This window comes from Diabrotica virgifera, chromosome 5 (genome assembly GCF_917563875.1).
Source record: "Diabrotica virgifera virgifera chromosome 5, PGI_DIABVI_V3a".
Classification (NCBI taxonomy): Eukaryota; Metazoa; Arthropoda; class Insecta; order Coleoptera; family Chrysomelidae; genus Diabrotica; species Diabrotica virgifera.
In genome coordinates, this window is record NC_065447.1 from 5053631 (window position 1) to 5073399 (window position 19769).

Here is a 19769-nt window from a genome sequence, read left to right on the forward strand (position 1 = left end):
TTTGGAATTTTAATATCTTTGTTCAACACGAGTAAATGTTGTATAGTTCCCCGAAAGTAATTAGGATGGTCGGAATAATTTTGAAAAAGACTGTTTGTTTGTCGAATGGAAAAGATTGTTTATGATTCTTGGCAAGTTGGAAGGGGAAAAGTAGTCTGAATGATTGAGAGAGTTTGAAAAAGAAGTCATTATGTTTTTGGCATCGCTGAAGAGCAGTTCGACGTTTTCGTGGATAGATAGTTAGCAAGTACCAGTGGCTGTTTGATAGTGGAGAATAGTGTTGAAAAGTGGAACTAGAGACAGATCAAATTGAGACGAAATACCTCTTTGATTCTGTATTATTGTGAGAAGGAGAGCAGAGAATTTTTGGAGTTTTGTTTGAATCGAGTACGTGTCAAAAGAGGCCCGGCTTGATGGAGAATTGGTGCTGGTATGCTGATAGTTTTGAAGCTGGAGAACGGAGAGGGTTTTGATGAGTAGCCTTTAACATAGTCAACGAGGGAGAGCTGTTTTGGGTCACGAGAAGACATCAGAGTGAGTGAAGCAAAAGGTCAGTCAATTTATGTAAAAGAGATTTTTATGTTCGGAAACTAAATTTTTGAGTAAAAAGCATATGAATTAAAATTCCAATATTTCTAAAAATAAATAGGAAGTATAGCTAATCTTGCGAATACATAAATTTGTTTTGTTTAGTTTGTTTTACCAAAGTCATCGGGAACAAACCGATAAATTGTTTTTTTTTAACTATAATAAATTTAAGTGGTAAAAATTTCATTCGGACATCTGTGTCCACAGGTTTTTAGATTCGATAGATTTTAGAGTATTGATTTTGATAAATAAAAGACAATTCTGTATTTTTATTTTAATATTTTGCTTTATTTCTTCTCCCTATTTTATCCCGATTAGGATCAACTAAGAGATACTGAACCCACGAGAGAAGATAAGTATAACGTGAGATAATTTGGATTTTTTTTTAATAGTATAAAAAGGCACCATGAGATTTTTTATTCAATTTTTATGTATGATTTGCGACAATTAAATAATTAATCAAATAAATAATAATTAATATAAAATTAATAAAAAGCAGATCATAACGCCGTTTCCATTCGCCGTTTCCCGCATCCTATTCGCCATGCTTTTCCATCACGAATATCTTCCTCGTTGAGTTGTCTACTGTTCATTGCTTTCTCTACATCTTGTAACCATGTTCTCTTCGGTCTGCCTCTTTTTCTTCTCTCGGGTGGTGCATACTGGATCATTTTCTTGGGCCATCTTGTTGGTCCCATTCTCTGGACGTGCCCGTACCATATCAATCTTTTTTGTTCTATTCTGTCTATAATATCATTTTCTACTTCCATTCATTCTTTTATTTCTTCGTTTGGGATATGCTGCAGTTTAGATATTCTGCAGCTTCTTCTAAGCGCGTCCATTTCTAAAGCTTGTAGTCGTTTATTTTGTCGGTCTTTTACTTCCCACACTTCCGAGTTGTGACAATTCCTTCCACGATAGTTTGGTAGATTTTTTTCTTTGTCTGATTTTGCAATCCTGTACTCCACCAAATGCCATTCAGCTGTTTTATAGCTTTTCTTCCTTGACTTATTCGATATTCTATATCTTGATCGCATGTGGAGTTTTTGTCAAAAATAGAACCTAGATATTTACATTTATCACATCCTTTTATGTATTCCCCTTCTAATTCTAAGTCTTCAGTATCACCTCCGACTACAAGGTATTCAGTTTTCTCCATGCTCATTTCCAAACCCCATTTTCGGTACTCCTCTTTCAATTTTCTAATCATGTAACTGGCGTCATCTTTATCAGCAGCAATCACAACTTCGTCGTCAGCAAATAGCAACGTATACAAATAAGAATCTCCTACTGGTATCCCCATTGTTTGGCATTTCCTAGTCCAATATTTTAACACATGTGTAAGGTAAATTTTAAATAAAGTGGGCGACAGACAGCATCCCTGCAAAAGGCCTTTCGAAGTTTCAAAGGTATTTGAAAGTTTCGTTCCAGTTTTAATTGCTGTTGTTGCATTAGCATAGAGATCTTTTATTGTTTGGATGTATTTTCTATTTAAAGTGGTTTGTTGTAATACCTCAAACATTTTTTCTCTGGGAACGGTATCGTATGCTTTTTTTAAGTCTACAAATACCATGTGAGTTTCTAGATTTCTAGCAGAACGTTTTTCTAGTCTTATGCAGAAAATGTTATCTGTGCATGATCTACCTGCCTTAAATCCACTTTGTTCTTCGGAATCGTGCCACTCCTTTTCTATCCGTTTCTTTATTATTCGTCCGTACAGTCTTCCAACTGAGCTGGTGACACTAATGCCTCTGTAATTATTACAATTTTTTCTACCACCCTTTTTGTATATAGGGGTAGTTATGGAGTTTTTCCACTCAGAGGGCACGCCACTATTGCCTGAAAGGCATCCGTTGAATATTTCAACTAAAATTTCTTTTGCCTGTGTCGTGCTGTGCTTAATGATTAATATAATGATTCTTATAATTATATAATTATACCAAACAATCTGTATTGTCATTCTCATTTTTCGGGATTTAGCTTCATCAACATCATAGACACGAAACTCTAGCAATTTGAAGAAATGTTACTAAAAAATATATCAAGCAAATAATCTCATTTTGGCAAAAATCGGACATATCAAGTCTTGCCATACCAAAATGTAATTAATATAAGTGCATTTGGATATTTTTTTTAATCGGTAGATCCAAGGGGCATTCCGGTAGATAGGTATCAAATCCGGCAGATAGGTATCAAATCCGGCAGATAGGATCAAATTCAGCAGATCTACCGATTTTCTACGGAAAAATCTGTAGACGGAACCACGATAACAGGAATACGAGAAGGTCGCTTACAGTTGCTCGAATCTTCCACATTACACTTTCTGGTTCTGTTGATCCATCTCTTACTACATAGATGGCGCAGTGTTGATGTTAACAACAATATAAAATTTATTACATTAGTATAATATGTTGCATATGATGAAGGTAGCGATGTTTATTATCACCACCTGCATCATATGCAACACATTATACTAATATAATAAATTATATCTGGTTGCTAAATCAACACTCGTATAATAAATTTAATATGGTTGTTAAATCAATATTCGTCATTTTGTTACCTGGCGCCTCCGGCAAATTTTAAAAAATTTTGGTTGGCGCGTTCGCCAAATTTTATTCCTAGATTCCAAAATCTTTAAATACGAAATTATCGAAAACGTATACAATAATTGTGTGTTAATTATTAAGACGAAACAAAGAGGAAAATAGCTTCGAAATTTGAATGTTTAACAATATATATAAAAGATAACCAATAAGATATAGATACTATAATATTATAGTATCCTATGATAGTATCTGCGTTCTTTTGGGTACAATTTTCTCAGTGCCACGTTTCTTTCCCGATTTCTTACAAATTTCGCACATATTCGTAGTCTCGTAAAGCTTGGATGGTTTACTAATTTTATTTTCAATGACCTGGAAAGTGGGGCATTCGAGAGACTTGTGTTCCTGTGAAGTCAATTAATTTTAACGCTTTGTTTATCCTTGGTATCTTAAAACCTCTCGGTTTCCTCGAACCAAGTTACGTCATACGTCTGCTCAACCAGCGAGACCTTGATCGTCGACTCTCTGTTCAGGGTTGTGTGTACTCGATCAGCTGCCGTTTTGGCAAAATAAATTTTGACAAATTTTCCCTTCCCTCGTTACTACCGTGTGAATGGTCTGCATATCTAATATTGTTTAAGTTGGCCATTTAGCCATTTACTGCAATACTATCTATCTTCTGATTCGTCAAAGGCTTGTCTAAAGATGAGTATATGTTAAAAATAATGCTGGTGACAGTATACAATCCTGTCCCTGTCTAACTCCTTTTCCAACTGTGAAGATATCAGCTCATTTTCGAATCGCACTGTTGCTTTTTGTTGGAGATTAAGTTTGAAATCAGTCTATATCCTTACCATCGAGTCCTGATGTTTTTAGGGTTTTGATTAGTTTTTCATGTGGTACTTTGTCAAATGCCTTCTCAAAATCAATGAGACCTCTCTGGCTCTCTGTATTAGAACTTGAAAACTGAAAAATGCTTCCCTCGTTCAGAATCCTGTTCTGAATCCAAGTTGAACCTATACCTAAGGTGAATTTCAATTGGGAGAAAGTTATGCGCGATTGAAATGATATAAGGAGTACTTTAAGTACATGGCTCATCAAACTAATTAATATATGTTTTTCACATTTCCTATCTGTGGTTTTCTTGAGAAGTGGAATGAATATTATAGTAGCCATAGTCTTTTGGTAAGGAACCAGGCTCATATATCGTCGCCTTAATACTATAACTTGATAACTCGAAATTAGTAGTTTTGAGATAAACGGGTTTAAAGATTTTAAAGATACATATATGTGCTGCTGCCATGATGTTGATAAATACGGAATTCACTCTGCAGCTCTAAAATACTGTTCCTTAACTTTTTGGGTACTGATCTATTTAGGAATACGGTGCAAAGTTTTCCAATAAGTATGGAAAATAACATGGAACATTAAAGTTATCAACTTTTAGCACTACCATAATGTTAACATTTGGTAATGTCGCATGTCATGCCAAGTTGCATCTAAGTGAACTTTTTAACAAAACTAATATTTTGAGCATTATTTTGGTGAAAATTAGCCCCCTGCCATGGGAGTTGCTAGATCTGCTAACAATTCTCGAATTTTTGCATTAACATGTTCCGAATAAACAGACAAAATTACGTGGTAAGCTCAATGGTTTCAGAAAAACACGTGCTACAACTAGATAACTAGAGTTAGCTAGTTGTAGCATTCAGTGTATCTCGTATTCACGATTATTTCGATTAAACAATAGCTTGATAATGTCGCGTTGCAGGGTTGGTATGTCGAGTTGGGTCCTCTAGGGACGGAAGGGGGAGCCAACTATTGGACCTTAGGAAAACACTGACTCTAACTTATAACTTTATTTACAGTTACACCATCCATCAACGTAAGGTTGCTAAGATGTTGTTTCGCGGGGTAGTAACGATCTTAATCTTAACATGAATAATAATAATATTATATTGCCAATATTAATCCCTCTGTGGGCTCGCTATTTATATCTTCTTATAATTCTGACTTTGAAAGTAAACGATACGTGAGTCTCTGCGAGGTTACACAAACAAACTCCGTCAATCAACCTTCGTTTTGTTTGCGATTGTAGAAACAACATCTTTTGTAACAACCTAATTACTTAAATTATATAGATTTTTTAGATACATATTATATTATACAGTAAGGGTTTTTTCCCTTACTGTACAATAACTTGTTAAGTTTTAGCACTGAATATTAGAGGCATTTGAGTTTTATCAACTTTCTCAATCATAAACAAATACTTAACCCGTTTGGAGCGAGTTATCAAGTTTTTACACAATATGGAGGCAAATCTTGTGAATTAGTTATCTCAAAAACGTCAATTTTGGTGTTATCAAGTTATAGTACTAAGGCGACGATATGTTGTGGAATAGCTTTGTAAGAGCTGTGATTTGGAGTTTTTCTTGTTCTTAAGGCACCATGCATTTCTGCGTAGGCGTCCACCGTACATTGTCTTGTCAGGTGAGATGTTAGATAATTTTCAGAAAGTGGTGCACTCACTCAAACAAAGCAGTTAAAATCATTTTTAAGACTTTTGTCTCAATTTCAAAAAAGGTCAGTGTACTGGGGACTAGAATGGACTATCAGGAAATAAGATGAAAGTAAAAGCCACAAACTATATAAAAATCTATTTATTTAAAATCATATAGTACAAAGCATGTGATCTTAAAACTAAAGAAAAACAGCAACTGCCGACATCTATGTTGTCGACGTATGCGAAACAATAGTCAAAACCATATTTACCTATAAATATAACTAATCAGTACTTTTTACAAGAAAAAACCAGTTGACCGTATCGATCATAATCAATTATGTCAAAAATTATATAAATATACAGTCAACTGGCTTTCGACTATACACAGAATGATGGATTGTCACACAAAATTTCAAAACTATCATACATTTCCAACCCAAAAAGTGGAATGTTGTTAGAAAGAGTATTTTGTAGTAATAAAAATGTTTAAATGGCACAAATGAACTGAGTATTAACAGTGGAATGCAAATAGTATTGTTCTGGAATGTTTTGTATTAACTATGGAATAAAAAACAGTTTGGGTCATCCAAGAAGTTTATTAGTAATAGCTGCTGCTATATAGTAAGTCTTTAGAATAAGGCGAAAAAATATACAGGGTGTTCGGTAACTAATGGGTCATACTTTAACCTTAGATTCCTGAGGTTAAAATAGGTCGATTTAAGCTAACTTACTTTAGTACAAAAGTTGATAATAACCGAAATACAGGGTGTCAAAGTTAAACTTTTATTTTATTTATTCTTGAATATCTGACAGGCATGGGATAACAACACGAAATTGGGTAAGAGGAGATTTTTTAAGACGAGAAATCTAAATTCGCCACCAAAACTGATGTACCCAGAGGGTGCCACGTCTTTCAGTGCTCATTTAATTCATTCATTTTTTTATCTCCCACTCTACATACTTTTTAATACAAAAATTTCATTCTCTTAATATTTTTAGTTAAAATAGATTGGTGAAATAACGTTTTACCCTGTATACAAATATGTAATGTTCGTTACACAAACCAATGCTAGATCTCAGAAGTCACTCAACCGGTCCCTTAAAAAAGCCGCCAAAACGAAGGTTTACCGCGTTTCTCTAGCTTCAACAAAAGAGTTCGCCACTAACCTTCGAGTAGAAAGGTTCGCTATCAGTCCTCAGAAAGGACCTTAGACAAGGAAAGAGAGAGGACGAGTAATCCTATGACCAAAAGTGAAGCCAAACCGACACCAGAGATTTTGATCATCGACGTATCTTTGGGGTATTGTTATGCATTGAATATTTAAAATAAAAACATGAAATGTATTTAAAATGAAGAATTTGTGTACGGTAAATGTTTTATTAAGTTGCTCATATTACGTACATATGTTTCAATACATACATATGTTTTTATTACGAATTTTAGATGATGATTTACTTTATTTTTTATGAAATTTTAACCTTCAACGAACACCCACCACTGGCAACCCATTGTTATTTTTGACGTGACCGCCATGTTTTTGGTGACAAACAAACCAAAAACTGGCTTCACTTTTGGAACGTGTGTGTTAAATGAGTGTTACCCGTCCTCTCTTTTTTCCTTATCTAAGGAAAGGACAGTCGCCAGTCGTTTAATATCGCAATCTTAATGCCGCTAAAAACAACGCAAAAGCAAGGTTGCCAGTGTTACTCGTAGCCTAGAACATTCCTGTACGCAGCAAACCTTATCGTTGAAGTAGTTATACAGTGAAGTGAAGTGACAGTCCAACGTCAGTGTTATACGTACATCAGTGTCATACAACAGTTATAGGTACATTACCATCCTAGCTTTTTATTCACCATTCTTCACACAATAAAGTTTGTTACGTGTAAACCGCTTTTCTTTCCAGCCCATGGCTGGTGGTCCTTCGATATACGCTTAACTACGCCCTTTCTCAACCATAGATATACTACATTCATCTTGCTAAACTCAACCGTTTTCGAAATAAACGCATTTTAAATCTGCGATGCAACATAATTTTTTGCATAATATCATTGTAGATACACCCCCAAAATAAACTTGAAACCATAATAATTGTGCAAGTTCTCATATTGATATCATTGCATAACAAATTCCATTTGAAGGAATTTGCGATACATTTTTGGAGATTATTATGGTTTTAAGTTTATTTTTCAAGTGTAACTGAAATGATACGAAAAAAATTATTTTGCATCGCTAATTTAAAATGCGTTTACCTCGAAAACGGTGTACAGGATTTATATTAACATTCAAAAATAAGAGCAATTCATATGGATTTAATTTTTAAAGGTCTTAAACAAACATTATTGTTTATAGTAAAATAACTGGGTAACATTTATTTCACAATGTAGGCCAATCGGTTCGAGAACACCTCAGTCAGCGATTTTGATATTATGAGTATTTCACGGTCACAATCCTGTCGTCAAAATCATAACAAAACAATTATGAATTTATTTATAGATACGGAGAAAGTATTGCACAGATCATTATTTATTCATCATTCATTATTTAGACATCAAGTAGTTAGAATATAGACTTTCCCTACCAACTCGTTACTGGTATATTTAGTGTTGGCAAATAAATACATGTTTGATAAATAGTGTTTTACAAATCAACCCCCTCGTCGGGGGTAAATAACCCCAACCACCATAACGGTTGAGTTTAGCGAGATGAATGTAGTTCATTTTTTTTAAGTAAACATAATAGGGGAATAAAAGTCTTTATTCAAAAAATATGTATAAAAAAATTCAACGTATTAAATGAGCTCGTGAAAAATTTTTGGTAGCGAATTTAGATTTCTCATCCCAAAAAGCCCCGTTTACCAAATTTAGTGTTGTTATCCCATGCGTGTCAGGAAATATTCAAGAATAAATAAAAAAAAGTGTAATGACACCCTGTATTTAGGTTATTATCAACATTCGTACTAAAGTAAGTTAGCTTAAATCTATCTATTTTAACCTCAGGAATCTGAGGTTAAGCTATGGCCCATTCGTTACCAAACACCCTGTATAAGAAGTAGAGAGATAAGCAAAAACAAAAGCTTTAGTGAAATAAATAATAGTGTTTATCGATATTAAGAATTTAAGGGTGATAAATCCTCTAAATTAAAAGACCCAAGTACAAAACTGATCATAATGAAGTAAAAAAGCAAGAATGACACATTTCTTGAAAATCTATACATTTGTTTCGAAAACTGTGTGACACCCTGTAGAAGGCATATTCTTTAATTTTTTAAAATTAACAATTAAATTAATAAAATAAGTATTTACAATTATAAAAACATTTTATAAAAATTTAGTCCTTTAGTGGACCTAAACCGTCAATATCATTTACCATCAATATACAGTGTGTCTCAAAAGCTATGACCAAATTACTCGAATAAACCTGTCGAATTTTTGAGTACTTTTGAGGCACATAGGGTAAAAAGTGAGCTGAATTTGAACAATATTGGCAGTGAATAACACAATTTTAGTTGATATGTGATATACGATAAGTAAACCTACAAAAATTTAATGTAGAATTCGAGAAAATATATATAAACTCTATAATTGTGCTTAATAAATTTTTTGAAATACAATTCGATATCCAGTGGTGTGGAATGTTGTGCGCACTTTTATTGTAAAATTCTTTATCAAAAATATCACTAATTTACGTAAAATTATTGTCAAAATCATGTTAATTACAAAAATGGAATCACAGACTTTCGAGATGTTAATATACCGTTCTTAATGACACACAAAACAAAAAAGAGAGACCGGGTTGCTCAAAAATTAAAAAAAAGATTTTGGTACAAAAATATCGTATGTGTATTAGCGCATAAACAGATGAACCACTCTGCAGCGCTACTCTGTGGCGCCGATCCTCGCTGCTAGTGGCGTCCATTACAAAATCATTGGCGCTACAAAATCGCCTGTCTCAGCCACTTTGTGGCGCCACAGAGTAGCGCAGAGTGGTTCGTCTGTTTCTGCGCTTAAACAAATAGTATTTAACAGGGGTCATTTTAAAAAAGTATCATTTGTCGATCTCTCCCAGGACGCCGCAGTTCTTTACACAATAATGTGATAAGATTTTATAGGACTATCAAGTTTATTATAACATTGTGTGGGAAATTTACTGGAGACCTATTACTACTTAAACCATGGTTTGTAGATTCTCAAAACTGTAGGTCAGAGATGATACCATCTCAGTAAGTTTCTAATATGGCTTTTGAAGAAAGTAGTCAAGAAATTACAATGTGGAACGTACAGAAAACATTTCAGTATCTTAGAAATACCGATGAAGCTGTACTAATAGCAAAAACATAGAAGAAAGAGTTGCCAGAACAAAATAGGGAATTTAGAAACGTGAGAAAATGCTTGAAGCCCAAAACTAGGACAAAAACAAGAATTATTAATCAAATCCAAAATAAAAAAATGTAGGAAAAGAAAAAAATTATGAGAAATACATTAAATTCTGTAGACATGTTGAAGACTGTTCTAATAGTAAATTCTGTACCAATAAAGCTGCATGATAAAGCCAAAAAGTAGTAACACCAATGAAAAATGCTCAGATCTTCATTAAAAACATCAAATAATGAGCAAAAAATGTCTAATCAAAGATAAAATCGCAAAGGAAAAGAAAAATTGTGAAAAATACTCAAAAATTTTTTGATATACCGACGATGCTGACTTAGTAGTAAAAATAAAAGAAGAAAAAGAGTTGTCAGAACTAAATAATGAATTTAGAAAAACGAAAAGATCCTTAAAATCCAAAACTAGGAAAAAAACAAGATTTATTGCCCAAATACAAGATAAAATATAATAGTCCAAGAGGCAGCGCTGAAAAATCTCTTTGAATTTACTAAAGCTAGATTTTTCACAGTTGATTACTGTGATTGTGTAGAGAAAAATACTGCGGTCGGTCAAGGGAAACGTAGAACAGGGGTTACTGAGAGGGTATCAAAGTTGCTTTCCTACGAAGGTAATTAAATCCATTTACTAAGGCTGAAAATTAGTACACATATTCTAAATTAAATATAAATAAAAGTTATTATAGTCGGTCAGCTGTATGACAAGACAGAGCCGGTCAGTCGGCCCCAGTGAATGTACAGGGTTATTCACTATATTTTGACTACCTTGTAAACTGCTTTATTTACAGAATTAAAAAAAATGTAAAATACAAAAGTTATTCGATTTTTAAATTATGATTTTTTGACATATATATCGTACTAGTGACGTCATCCATTTGGGCGTGATGACGTAATCGACTATTTTTTTAAATGGGAATAGGGGTCGAGTGCTAACTCGTTTGAAAGGTTATTCAATTCCCTATTCAGTAATATAAACATTAACATGATTAATTATACAGGGTGTCCAAAAATTTTTTTTAATTAATTAATTGCTTAATTAAAAATTCAAAAATGTTTTTTAGACACCCTGTATAAATAATGATTTTAATGTTTATAGTTCTGTATAGAGAATTGAATAACCTTTGAAATAAGCTAGCACACGACCCCTATTCTCATTTAAAAAATAGTCGAAAACGTCATCACGCCCAGATGGATCATGTCACTAGTACGACTTATATGTGTAAAAAATTATAATTAAAAAATCGAATACCTGTTGTATTTTACATTTTTTCTAATTCTGTAAATAAAGCAGTTTACAAGGGGGTCAAAATATAGTGAATAACCCTGTACATTCAATGGGGCCGACCGACCGGCTCTGTCCCGTCATACTGCTGACCGACTATAATAACTTTTATTTATATTCAATTTAGAATGTGTGTACTGATTTTCAGCCTTAGTAAATGGAAATAATTACCTTCGTAGGAAAGCAACTTTGATACCCTCTCAGTAACCCCTGTTCTACGTTTCGCTTAACCGACCGCAGTATGTTTCTCTACACAATCACAGTAATCAACTGTGAAAAATTTAGCTTTAGTAAATTCAAAGAGATTTTTCAGCGCTGCCTCTCCGTCTAGTACGTCTGATACGAAGATAAGTGTAAAATAGGAGGACTATGTTGACGGACAAAAATTTTGGGACATAAAGCGTGTTGGACACCCTAATATGTCAATTTTCCCGACTATCAATTTATTAACAGCACTTAATTTTTCATAGGAATGCTCATAAAATGTATTAAAGCATGATATTCATGCCAGACAAAACGAATTGGGCGATTTTAAAGCCACTCTTCACAAATAAGTAAATCTTGTACTCATTCGAAGTGTCCGATAGCCAAAAATTTGTCCGCTAAGCCTTCCGGAGAAAATAAAATTGATTTTAATAATTGAATTATTTATAGTCGGTAAAAATTATGTACATTTTAGGATCACATGACGCCTTTAACGACGCCTCAACTGAAAACATCATACTTTTAAGACCTAAGATTACCGCGACGGACATTTTTTTCTCCGAAAAACTGGGAAATTCTTCTTATAAGTGTTAAAGAATGGACAAGGTGAGGAAAATGTAGACGGACAAAAAATTTGTGTGTTTAGCCTGTTGTGTACTCGTAATTGATACCCCAAAATTTTTGTCCGCCAACATTTTCCTAAGCTTTTCCACTTATCTTACAATTTATGTCAAATTTCCATTTTTTCATAGCAACTTAAAGGAAAATATAGTAGAAAAGCTTTTTCCATCAAAAAAATTTGTCCGCCACAACATTCTTAAGTGCTATCATTCTTTAACCACGACTCCTTAAGTTAATGGATTGCAGACCCTCATTGTGTGGATTAGAAAGCAACTTTGACCCCTGTGTCGAGTACATTGCATACTTAAAATAATATTTTAGTGTTTTTGACGTGTGTATTATCACATCATGGAAAATAAATAAATAGGAAGACTTTTTACGGAAAATTTGTCATAAGAGAAATACATAGAACCCGAAAAAGTAGATCTGGTAGCTGTTTCAACAAATCTCCGTGCACACCATTGTACAATATCTCTATGTGCGAGAAAATTGGCAATTTAAAAAGCTTTTGCTGCGGTAAAAACCACATCAAAAACACTAAAACGTACACTTCTCCAAGAAATTAACGAACCACCTTAAAAATTGGTCATTTTTGATGTCTCGAATTTCTTAAACCTGTTGTCCGATTTAAGTGATTTTTTTACGATGTTATAGCCTTACTTATTAACAATGTCGCTGTAATAATATTGTTGCTAGACAGGTAAACTATCATTGTATACCGGGTGTACCAATCAAACTGTGATTTTTTCTCAAAGTTTGCGTGACCTTGTGGAATATTCTATGTAAATTAAAACTCAACTATACCCTCATGTTTTCTTAACATTCTGTTTTTGATTCATTCGCTTATGTTAGATTATAAAAAAGTTAGGTACTTTAACAACTACCCTTGTTTTTCATCAATGTTTTTAAATAAGTATGCAAACTTTAAGGGGTAATTCTGCATGAAAAAATAATGACAGTTTGCTTTATAAACGTATGTCGGCAAATTCTTCGTTTCCGAGATACGAGGTATTGAAATTTTTCTTATAAACTGTCGATTTATTTATTGCTCTAAAATCGGTGAGATATGCAAATGAAATTTGGTGAGGTTTAAGAGGTAGTTATTGTGCATTTTTTACATACAATTAATAATTTTATGTTCACCATCGGCGCACATAAGGGTCATATTACCCGTATGAGCGCCAATGGTGAATATTAAATTTTTAATTGTATATCAAAATATGCGCAATAACTACCTCTTACAACCCACCAAATTTCCTTTGCATATATCAACTGGTTTTAGAGCAATAAATAAATCGACAGTTTGTAAGAAAAATTTCAACACTCCATATCTCGGAAACGAAGCATTTGCGGACATACGTTTATAAAGCAAACTGTCATTATTTTTCATGCATAATTAAGTTTGCCATACTTATTTAAAAACAACCTGTACTAACGAAAAACAAGGCTAGTTGTAAAAGTACCTAACTTTTTTATTATCTAACATTAGCGAATGAATCAAAAAACAGAATGTTAAGAAAACATGAGGCTAATATTGGGTTTTAATTTTAGTACTTTATAAATGCTAGAATATTCCACAGGATCACGCAAATTTTGAGAAAAAATCACAGTTTGATTGGTAAACCCGGTATACAATGACAATTTTCCTGTCTAGCAACAATATTATTACAGCGATATTGTTAAAAATAAGGCTATAACATATTAAAAAACTCAAATCGGACAACAGGTTTAAAAAATTCGAGACATCAAAAATTACTTATTTTTAAGGTGGTGTGTTAATTTCTTGGAGAAGTGTATTATACCTATAAATCTGCTAAAAATTGTAAAATATGATACAAAATATTTTTCTTCACATACAATTTGTCTCTGAAACGTTACAAAAAACTAGTTCGTCTATAAAACTATGCTAACAAGAATATAGCTACTTAAAATATGTACAAAATAGAATTCTTTCTATTCTATATAATATTACAAACATGTTTTAACTTGTAACAACGCGTCAAAGGCACGACAGTGGATTGATTTATTTTTCTTTTGTATATTATAATAAAATATACTGCCTAAGATTGACAAAAATAAATATTTTTTTAAAGTAGAGTACAATCTGTATAATATTACTGAGACCACAAGTTACAAAAGGATGCGTCCTTTACCACAGAGAAATCTTCAATTTTAATCAATTCAATATTCAATTAAATTTAATTTACATGCGAGAAAAAAAAAAGAGAATACAAAGTTAAAATATATGTATAAAAAGGCGCTAAATGGAAAATAAGATCCTAAAAGACACTAATTTTCTTAAGAAATATACTAAATTTTGTTAAATATTGTATGAAAGTAGTATTTTGTATTTTGTCAACGACATCCGATTTGGGCGTCGAAACGTTAATAAAATTATTTTTTTCAATTTAATTGTGGCTTATTTCCCATCTCAATTGTTTATTATAAAAATGCCACAAGGAAATAGCTTCAGAACAACATTAGTATGAAAGATTCTATTAAACTAGGATCAATTGAAAAAAGGGAAATGGTAGAGTGCCGATGGAAAAAATCAGGTAAAATTTCAAATTTCGACCAAAAAGTGACTAATAAAATCAGTTGGAATTTTATTTTCGATGTATATAATGATTATTTGCACAGTGGAATTTGAAAGTTCCTTGATAATGATGCACCTAAGACTAAATCATTTAAAACTCACAAATAATGTGTATTTAGATGTAAAATTAGAAATAAAATCTGGTAAGACATGTAAAAACTATCGAAAATGGGTGCAACACTTTAGACACTGTTCTACTAGTAAAATAATTGAAAAAACATAGCGACTGTGTTGATAGGACTTCTTCAACTGTGACATAAGCGGTAAAAACAGTGGAAAATGTCCAGATCTTCAATAAGAAGTTAAAATATTGCATAAAAAATGTGAAATAAATGATAATCAAGCAGACCAAAAAAATTATGAAAAATAGTACGAAAATGTTCAGATATGTCTATGATACTTTTGTAATGGTACAAAATAATGAATTTGGAAAAGTGAGATGATTAAAGTCCAATAGTAGGACAAAACCCCACATACTGCCTAAATATATACACGTAAAATGCAACATAAGAAAATGTAAAACAGAAAATACGAAAAATATATTATATATTTTAAATTCCTTGGAAATGTCGACGATACTATTCTAATAGTAAAAAGTAAAGAAGATATATAAACTATATTGATAAAACAGAATAACGAAAGTCAAGAAAGTGTCAATAACAACGAAAAATGCTCAAATTTTCACTAAAAAAATTAAATAATATATGTAAATAGATGTCAAATGAAAGATAAAATCATACAGGAAAGAAACAAATATGATAAATACTGGAAAATGCTTAGGATAATATACTGATGATACTTTTCCAATAGTAAAAAATAAAATAGAAAAAGTGTTGATATAACTGAATAAATTTAGAAAAGTTAATATATTATGATTCGAAGTCAAAACGCAAGACAGATACATTACAAATACAAATTAATCATACAAGAAAGGCAGAAGTTTAAAAAATACCTGAAATATCTGACATACTTTCTAAAAATACTGCCATAATAGTAGATAAATAAAAAGAAATAGAACACATAGTTAAAAAATTGATAGACTGAGATATTAATCTAAAGTTCTTTCTGATTTATGCATATGAGGGTACTGAAAGATGCATCAAAGGTAAGCAAAATTGTAAAAAAAATATATGTAAGTACTTCCTAGGACCATCATTTTGAAAATGCAATTATTTTCTTTTGTACTAAAATTACGTATGCCGCTGTGATTTTTTCACTTCTGTCATATTTATAAAACGTTCATTGATTTTATAATAAATTTTTTAGACATAAGTAAGTAATGCAAGGGATTGGTAACATGACTCGAGAATGTAAAAAAATTGGTAATTTTCGATTTTCCCATTCTTTTATAAGATCCATTCTTTTACCTGATACCACCTGAGTCATAAATGAGAAATAAGTGATTGAATTTAAGATTAATATCTCCCAATCTTTGAATAATAAGGCCGAAAATGTGGGAAAAATTGTCAAATTATGTAATCGAGTTACGAACTAATTTAGTTAAATTTTGTCTTTTTTCTGTTTTATAAAAGGACGCAACCTGCTATTTTGTGCTAATTAAAAACCTACCTAAAAAATTAACAAGATCACAACGCAGCCCCAAAAAGTTTACCCAGAAACACAGCGAAACCGTTTCAATTACTAATAAAAAAACGTGTATATAAAATTTGATAAGTTGTAAAACATTTTGGTTGAGCTAATATAAAGTTTATGTCTATTTCGCCGTATTTCCGATGCAAAAACGCCTCTAAATGTAGACGGGATCAGCATTTTTGTTCGTCTGGTGTCCCGAGGAAACGTAAGTGTTTGGACTGGCGATATTCTCCGACCAGTCGGAGTTACAGGACCGCGGAGAACTCGAAGACCAGTGCCCCGGACTTTCCGGACTCGGTGTGGGGAAGGTCTCGGGCAGCAGGTGATCCGAGTGCTGTGACGGAGGCGTTAAAAAATAGTTCTGCTGTTGATATTGTTGAGGCTGTAGCGCTGCCTGAGTTGCGTGGGACGTGTTAGCTAAGCCGGTGTAAGTCAGAGGAAGCTCCAGACCTATCTGGCTGAAATCGAAGCCCATTTGTAGGTTCTGCACCTGTGGCACTCCGCCGTGCTTTTGCTGCTGGCTTCTGGTGGCCGCTCGCATCGCTGCCATATGAGTGGGACTTGTGGGCAGAGATGGACGTGTCTTTGCAGGTGACGGCGAGCCGTTGTATCCCTGAGGGGACAAAGACATGTTTGATTGTACGGAATGAGGCGGTGATTGGTTGGAGTATGGCGGGCTGAGGGTATTCGCTTGTAGCTGCCTCTGTTGCATGATTAAGTCGGCAGGGAACAAGCTGAAGGTTGCACCGTAATTGTCAAGAGCAAACCCGTTGTTCTTCACAACATCTTCGTAACTGGGTGGCTGTTTATTTGCCATGAGACTTTCCAAGCCTTGGGGTAAGTTCATATTCGAATACAATGAAGTAGCGTCGTACGGACTCGGCAGGTTTGTCATTGGGGACTCCACAGGGCTCAACGTAGAATTGACTGAGTCGATATTTTGCTGCATTTCGGCTTGTTGGACTTTTTTGTTGTTTTTCTTCACGCTGGGTTTCCTGCGGATGCTGCCAACGGTCATCATGCCACCGTCGTTCTCAGGGCTCGTAGGACCATTGGCTTTGCTTGGCCTCTTCGACTTTTGACGTTTGGGTATTATCACTGTTGGTTGCTGAAGCATATGCCCAGTAGGGGAAGCTAAAAATTAAGTTAACAATAAATAATAATTCAACATTGGACAGTGTTTGTAAAACTTACTCATGACAGTGTTGCTGGGAATGACGCTAACCATCTGTGGACTTCTAGGCACATGTTCATCGAGTAATCGAACAATATCGTGATGCAGTCTTTCCGTTGCTACATCTCTAGGCAATCTGTCCATGTGATCTGTTATCTCTCTGTTAGCGTACGCTTCTAGAAGAGCCTTGCACGCTTGATATGAGCCTTCACGAGCTGCAAGAAACAGGGGCGTTTCGTCCTAAAAATTAATAAAACTCATAAAGTCAGTCGAACATTATTCAAAAGCTAATAAAATGAGCAACGAGAGAATATTTAGCAATTGAAATATAATTACAAATATTTTTTTAAATAATTAAGGCCAAAGATATACAGTGAGGACGTTTGAGTTGGAAGAAATTCATTATATCGAAAATGGTCCAATTTGAAGAGAAATCCTGAGACAGGTCAATTTTTATTTTTAAATTATGACTTTTTGGCATATATATCATACTAGTGACGTCATCCATCTGGGCGTGATGACGTAATCGATGATTTTTTAAATGGGAGTAGTGGTTGTGTGATAGCTCATTTGAAAGGTTATTCAATTCTCTATTCAGTAATATAAACATAACCTAATGATTTATACAGGGTGGCCAAAAAATATTTTCTTGTATTAAATTAATTGACACAAAAAGAAGAATGTAAGCAATTTATTTAATTCAAAATAAATTTTACTGCTGTCAGAAAACAGAAAGAAATGATTACATATTTGACAAATAAATATTATTTTCGCTTAAATTCAATGTTAAAGCTGCCACCCACCTGGCTCTTAGCAGTTTGAACATTGAATTTAAGCGAAAAGCAATGTTTATTTGTGAAATAAACATTTTTACCTGTTTTCTGACAGCGGTAAAATGTATTTTGAATTAAATAAATTACTTGCATTCTTCTTTTTGCGTCAATTAATTTAATGAAAAAAATATTTTTTGGTCACTCTGTACAAATAATTAGGTTATTGTTTATATTGCTGAATATTTGCTGTTTATATTCCAACTCAAACGTCCTCACTGCATCTTGTAATACAAAAATAAGAGTATACAAAACTATAATTAGAACCACAATGCTATACGCTGTGGAGACATGGACCATGCAGAACAGATTGGAATCATGGGAAAGAAATATACTTCGCAGAACATTTGGTGGAAAAGTAGAAGGAACATAGAGAAGACGAACTAATGTAGAAGTGTACCAATTACAACATAGACTAGAATGGCCGGGACATCTAGAAAGAATTCAAGGTAATAGACAAGTCAAGAATATTGGTTGGAGAGTACCTGAGGACAAAAAAGAGAGTAAGACCAAGAATGAAATGGAAACATTTAGTGATAGAAGATGTCAGAGAGATGGGAATCAGAGATTGGAATTTGACAGCTAAACAGAAAAAGATGGAAATTATCAATCCAGCAATGGGCCAAAAAAGCTTGTTAACACTATTAATACAAGATATGACGACAAAATCGAAATCACGTGAAACGACTTAGATATGCTGATGATACTCTTCTACTAGTACAAAATAGTAGACTGTATTGGCTTAACTAATTAGTTAAGCCAAAAAAGTGATAGCATTAATAGAAAAGATCTAGATCTTCATTAAAAATATCAAATAAATAATGTGTAAATAATGTCTAATAAATTCTACATACTTTGTCATCTTGAGCATCTCTGTTGGCTCCATGCGCCAACAATATATTAACAGCCTCCACGTTGTTGACGGCAGCTGCCCAGTGAAGCGCAGTTTTTCCAGAATTATCAGCAGCGTTGATATCTGCTTCTGCGCTGATGAGATCTTGCACCATTCCCTCGATGGCTAGGCGCGCAGCCAAAATTAGAGGAGTGGTACCTTCGTGCATTCTGGCGTTTAGGTTGGTAGCTCTGTTTCTTAAGAGTATTTGGAACACCCCCAAAGCGTCAGCAGCTACTGCTGCGTGTAGAGGTGTCCTGCCTGTGTTGTCTTGTGCGTTTGCGTCAGCTCCGTGGTCTAGGAGGCGCTTAGCTGCATCTGCTCTAGCGTATCTGAAATTAACACAAAATTAGTTATAGAATTACATCAAATTTCATCAAATATCTAGAATATTTTATTAAAAGGGCAACCAGGACACCAAAAACACATTTTCGAAGTTTAATGAAAGCGTTATTGTGATAAGTAGAGAAGTAGTACTAAGTAGACATATAATCTGCTATCATTTTGTAGCATTATTAAAAAAATGCTGTAAAAATTCCATAGAAATTCTGTAGT

The 19769-nt window shown here is 33.5% G+C and overlaps 1 protein-coding gene across 1 annotated transcript in view; it reads right to left on the reverse strand.

Moving 5' to 3' along the window:
* Positions 1-5778: 5778 nt before the first annotated feature.
* The window catches only part of LOC114342869 (neurogenic locus Notch protein), a 490390-nt gene continuing 476399 nt past the window's right edge, over positions 5779-19769 (reverse strand). The window contains exons 15-17 of the mRNA XM_028293768.2: positions 19177-19546; positions 17513-17732; positions 5779-17452 (exon numbers count right to left, since the gene is read on the reverse strand). Of these exons, the coding sequence (XP_028149569.1) occupies positions 16473-17452; positions 17513-17732; positions 19177-19546 (1570 nt within the window). The 3' untranslated portion in view covers positions 5779-16472. The remainder of the gene's footprint in view (positions 17453-17512; positions 17733-19176; positions 19547-19769) is intronic.